The 6,000-nt window shown below is 39.6% G+C and overlaps 1 protein-coding gene across 3 annotated transcripts in view; it reads left to right on the plus strand.

Annotated features, from left to right (window-relative positions):
- BAG4 (BAG cochaperone 4) overlaps window positions 1-4,071 on the plus strand; it is a 28,584-nt gene extending 24,513 nt beyond the window's left edge. The window contains exons 3-5 of one of the 3 annotated variants that reach the window (XM_032618281.1): window positions 572-826; window positions 1,693-1,947; window positions 2,670-4,071. In XM_032618281.1, coding sequence (XP_032474172.1) covers window positions 572-826; window positions 1,693-1,947; window positions 2,670-3,161 — 1,002 coding nt within the window. In that variant the 3' untranslated portion in view covers window positions 3,162-4,071. The remainder of the gene's footprint in view (window positions 1-571; window positions 827-1,692; window positions 1,948-2,669) is intronic. The other 2 variants (XM_032618282.1, XM_032618283.1) reach the window with 2 other exon arrangements.
- The last annotated feature ends 1,929 nt before the right edge of the window (window positions 4,072-6,000 follow it).

Here is a 6,000-nt window from a genome sequence, read left to right on the forward strand (position 1 = left end):
CGTTGAGCATACTACGTGCCAGACACTATACTAAGCATTTTATATATGTCATCTCATTAATTTTTACAATAACCCTGCAAGATATGTTTATGATTTCCATTTTCCTGCTGGAGAAACTAAAGCTCAGAGAGGGTAAACACAAAGCCAATGGCAGGGCTAGGTCTTTCTCTGTGGTCTTTTTTTCTTTCTGTTGTATTATGGTTACTTTCTTCTTTCTCTCGCCATTCTCCCAGGTTTCCCGGAACACCCTCTTCAGTTTGTGGGGACAAGTTCCCTGCCGTTAGGTGCAATTGTTAGGTGCACTTATGGAAATGGCTGAGAAGCACTAAAGGCCATCACTTCATCCTTCATCACAATATACCCATTGTTATGACAAAGACTCTAAGGTGATAATCTGAGTTTAATATATGTATATGATTATAATATATGAAAGAATACCTCAACGGTTGCTTAGGTAGTTCATATTTTCATTAGTTACTGATCTCCTTTCTTCTCAAAGTTTTCGAAGTGAGGGCATTTCAGCTCATCTACTCATTCATGTTTTTTTTCTCCCAACTTTGCTTTTTTATAGAGTTTGAATTCTTATACAAATGGAGCATATGGCCCACCATACCCCACTGGCCCTGGGACAAATACTGCCCCATACCCAGGGGCTTATTACACATCTGGGTATGCTCAGACCAATTACTCCACAGAGGTTCCAAGCACTTACCGTTCACCTGGCAACAGCCCAACCCCAGTCTCTCCTTGGATGTATCCCCAGCAGGACTGCCAGACTGAAGCAGCCCCTCTTAGGGGGCAGGTTCCAGGATATCCTGCTTCACAGGTGAGCATTCATCTGTTGTGTTTTTATTTTTTCATATTAATGAATGGTACCAAGTTTTTTTTTCTGTTCACTTCAAGAGGTTAGGTTTTTTGGGGTTTTTAAAAAATAAATATATTTATTTATGGCTGCGTTGGGTTTTTGTTGCTGCGTGTGGGCTTTTCTCTAGTTGCTGAGAGCGGGGGCTACTCTTCGTTGCGGTGCGTGGGCTTCTCATTGCGGTGGCTTCTCTTGTTGCGGAGCACGGGCTCTAGGCACGTGGGCTTCAGTACATGTGGCATGCGGGCTCAGTAGTTGTGGCTCGCGGGCTCTAGAGCAAAGGCTCAGTAGTTGTGGTGCAGGGGCTTAGTTGCTCCGCGGCATGTGGGATCTTCCTGGACCAGGGCTCGAACCCGTGTCCCCTGCATTGGCAGGCGGATTCTTAACCACTGTGCCACCAGGGAAGCCCAAAAGGTTAGGTTTATATTTTTTAATATTCTATGAATGATCCCATGTTTATTTCTCTGTTCACGTCAAGGAGAGTTCTAGTATGTCTTTATTTGTGCTTCCTTATAGCATATGGGTCCATTTATTTATAGTATCTGTGGGACAGACTTACGCTGTGCTTCAGCCACTGAAGTTTAGGCCCTATTTTTCTGAGTTTGATGGTCACCAAATCTGCCCCTGATATCTTTGGAACGAAGCTTTTTTAGGTTTGGAGAAAATATTTGCAACTCATTAGAAATACTACAGTTAGTCCCATAGCAGCTAAAATATACCCTGTTAAGCCAAGGGGAAGCATCTCTGAGTCTGTTTACACTAGAATATTTTCATTACTTCTTTAAGTGTTTTTTAGCAATGACCAGTGTATTTCCTTCCTCTCAATCTAGAACCCTGGAATGAGCGTGCCCCATTATCCTTATGGGGATGGTAATCGTAGTGTTCCACAACCAGGACCAACTGTACGATCCCAGGGGGACTCCTGGGCTCCTCCGGGTGCTTATGGCATGGGAGCCCGTTACCCCTGGCCTTCAGCTGCCCCCTCAGCACCACCTGGGAGTCTCTACGTGAGTGAGAGCGCTTCATCATGGCCGAGCAGTGGCTCTCCTCGGCCACCTCCTTCCCCCCCAGCCCCACAGCCCAAGGTAGGAGGCTTCTAGACGTTGTCCTCTTAATGTCTGGGTAATTAAGAGAGCACAGCGTGGAACTTTTTCTGCATTGGTCTGTGTTAAATGGGGACTAACTTCAAAATGTTGGTGGCTACTACCTGTAGCTTTACCTAGCCCAGTTTACTTTTTATTTAAAATAGACTTTATTTTTTAGAGCAGTTTTAGGTTCATTCCTTTTTTTAAACGACAGGAGAATGCTCATTTACTAAAATTCGTTGTAATACCATTGGTATGTTAGACAAAATCAAAGATTAGATTTTATTACCTCAGTCTCCTGACAGAAGACAAAACCAATGTGAAATTGCATGGTTTTATGAAACCACACACTTGAACATCATTTGCTTGTGGCCAGGTTCCTTTTTAAGATTTGTCTTCAGGTTTTATCTCTTTAGGGGAAAAAACTAATTCCTATTTATTAAGTCACTGGACAGATTGTGAGGTGGTAAGGGTAGATTATGAGGTATTCATGATGATGACCTGTCTCAGGGTAGATTCCAGCCTTTATACTCAGGAATTCTCTGCCTTTTATCTTTTTAGGGCTGTATTCTCAGATGATTAAGGAGGGCCGTCCACTTGTATGGGTGGGGAGTCTTTTCATGTACCTTCCTGGTCAGGTGAAAGATGTGGGCTAACAAATCTGATGTTGATGGATCCCCATTAAAACAGCTTTTTTCCCCTCTTTGCTCTCCTACTCCAAGGATTCCTCATACCCCTATAGCCAATCAGATCAAGGCATGAACCGGCACAACTTTCCTTGCAGTGTCCACGTCCATCAGTACGAGTCCTCGGGAACAGTGAACAATGATAATTCAGAGCTCTTGGATTCCCAAGTCCAGTATACTGCTGAGCCTCAGCTGTATGGTAATGCCTCCAACGAGCATCCCAGCAATCAAGATCAGAGTCATAATCTTCCTGAAGAGTGTTTATCTTCAGATGAAGGGACTCCCCCAAGTATTAAGAAAATCATACATGTGCTGGAGAAGGTCCAGTATCTTGAGCAAGAAGTAGAAGAGTTCGTAGGAAAAAAGACAGACAAAGCATACTGGCTTTTGGAAGAAATGCTAACCAAGGAACTTTTGGAACTGGATTCAGTTGAAACTGGGGGCCAGGACTCTGTCCGGCAGGCCAGGAAAGAGGCTGTTTGTAAAATCCAGGCCATACTGGAAAAATTGGAAAAAAAAGGATTATGAAGGGATTTAGAACAAAGGGGAAGCCTGTTACTAACTTGACCAAAGAACTCTTGATTTTGGTTAATTACCCTCTTTTTGAAATGCCTGTTGAGGAGAAGAAGCAATACATTCCAACTTTCCTTTGATATAAAACTTGAAAAACTGGTAAAGGACTTGGAAGAACAGTTGGGTTATGAGTTGTTTTCAGTTTTCAGACCAATGAATGTAATAGGAAGCTATGGAGTTTATCAGTATTGCCAAGTAGACTCACCCCTTAAGAAATTTATGGGTATCTGCAAGCTGCTTCTTATCAGCAGGAGGGAAATCCACCTTATGTAACAGGCTTATCAGAAACCTACCGGATAAGACTGGATGTTGTCTGAGACAAACAGGCTCTGTTTTTTTAAACATCTGGATTACTTGTCACATTTTTGTACATTGTGACTGCTTTCACCGTACACTTTGTGTGTAAATTATAGCTTGGACTTTAGCCTTCTTGGACCTCTGTTTTGTTTTGTTACTTGTAGCTCACAGATATAGTGTTATTCTCTACTTCTTGGTACATTTTGTAGTAATATGTTTGATATAATTACTCAAGAGACTATACTGACAGCCAGATAGTGTGGCAGTTCTGGATGAATTTGTATCTTTTCACCACTTGAATATATTGCACTGTGTAGTGAGTTCCTGAGGTAGATTGTCTCCTTTTTTGTATAGATCATTAGGTTAGAGTTTTACCACTTCTATTTTTCGTGTTACTATTGGAAGGTTAATTTGGAAATGGCATGGGTATAGGAATGAAAATGGGGCTATTTCCTTTTTTGCTGTCTAAATCGTATTTGGATGAAGATCCACTTTAAAATTTCCTTTCTTCCCCCTTAATTATCTTTTTACTACAGCTGCTTGCATATGGAGCAGTGTGATGAACACAGATTAAAAATTAAATGCCACAGCACGTAGAAATAATAACTGCAAAAGTAATAAATACAACCATTTGGGAATGCTGTTCTCCATCTAAAATATTAGCGTCACCATCAGGATCCCTATGAGGAGATTCCAGCTCAGTGTATCTGCTCAGTTTACAGTAAGAAACAACGAGGGTAAAAGAGGATTCATGCTCAGGGAATGAATCAGCCATAGCTAGAGTGGGAAATTGTGTTCTTCTTTTAAAGGTAGATTTGATGTTTATCTTTGTTTCCCTAGAATAAATTGCATAGACAGTATTGCCTATTTTATAAAAAAGATGTTTACCATCACTAATAACAGTCATTTTAGAGCCAGATTTAAGGAAGGGATATTGAAAGGGTCTCAGCTGGATTTGCTCAGGTAGCTCTATGCTATCGTGTAGAAGAGACTTAGGTAGATAACTTACTTTTTTCATCTGAAGTGAGTTCCAGTATGCAGTATCTGTTATTGGAAAAACTGCTGTTTCTTAATAAAATATCCAAGTGATTTTTTTTCTTGACTGCCAGGCCTATTAACAAGAAAATAAATCCACCAGCCATCTCCTCTCCTTATAAAAAAAACCCAATACAAACATATTATATGACGAGAAAAAGTAAAGTAAAAATACTGGCCGGGCCTTAGGTTGGTATGAGTGTTTTTATGAGATAATATAGTGACAATTTTATTCTAGGATTTTTATTTTTGGTCTAATATAGGAATGTTACAAAAGGCTTTTCTATGAAAATTTAAAAGTTGTACTTGAAACTAAATATTTAGAAGGGGGAGAACCTTAAAGCTAAGTTAACATAAACCAGTGAGACAACGACTAATACAGGAGAGAACACTATTTTTTAACTGAGTGCCCAAGATACCAATTTCCCTGAGGTCTTGATTTTTTTATCTATAAATCACACATTATACACACACACATATATATGTGTGTGTATGTTTTTTAACAGTTTTTTTTTGTTTTGAGATAATTTTAGACCTCCTGAAGAGTTGCAAAAACAGCGGTTTCTCTATACTCTTCGCTCACCTTCCCTTTATATTAACATCTTACATAGCTGTAGAACATTTGTCAAGTTAAGAAATTAGCCTTGATATAATGCTATTAACTAAAGTAGAGAGTTTTGAAAGTAGGGATTTTCTAGTCTTTTCACTAATGTCCTTTCACTGTTTCAGGATCCAATCCAGGATCCTGCCTCGCATTTAGTTGTCATGTCGTCATAGCGTCCTCCGATCTGTGACAGTGTATCTTGACACCTGATGCGGTAATGTATTTCTGGTGTTATTAACCTTAGCCACTACCTGAGGTGGCGTCTGCTAGGATTCTCTGCTGTAAACTTACTATGTTTTCCTTTGTAATGACTGAATGTTTGCTAGAGATAATGTGAGCTATGCAAATGTCCTGTTTCTGCTTAAACTTTTGCCCACTCATTTTTGTACCCACTAGCAGATCTTGCTTGTTACTACTGTGGTGTTCGAATGTGACTTTGTTTCTCTTATTCCTTCTACATGTATTAGTTGGATTCTTTCTGTAAGGGAGGGCTATTGCTTCTGGATTTATAATTTTAATTATAATAAGATATTCAGGGTAAGTACAGACTTAGAACTTAAAGGTGTAAACCATGCTAAAATGATTCCAAATGCCAGTGTCAAGGAAAGGAAAACTAAATTGCAACCTGTGCCAGAAAATACAGTGAATATAAGAAGGAAGATAGTATTCATTTTTTGTGGATCTGATTCAGTTCTTGACTTAGTATTGACTCTTGACTGAATTCAATTTTTTTTTGGTATTTCACATCTGGACTTTTAAAAAGTGTCTAAGTTTAATATTACTTTGGGGATAATTTGTGTCAAAATGTTGAATAAAGTTATCCAGATCTGGCATGTTAAACACAGCTATGTTCTCTAT

The sequence above is a fragment of the Phocoena sinus genome, chromosome 21 (assembly GCF_008692025.1).
Source record: "Phocoena sinus isolate mPhoSin1 chromosome 21, mPhoSin1.pri, whole genome shotgun sequence".
NCBI lineage: Eukaryota > Metazoa > Chordata > Mammalia > Artiodactyla > Phocoenidae > Phocoena > Phocoena sinus.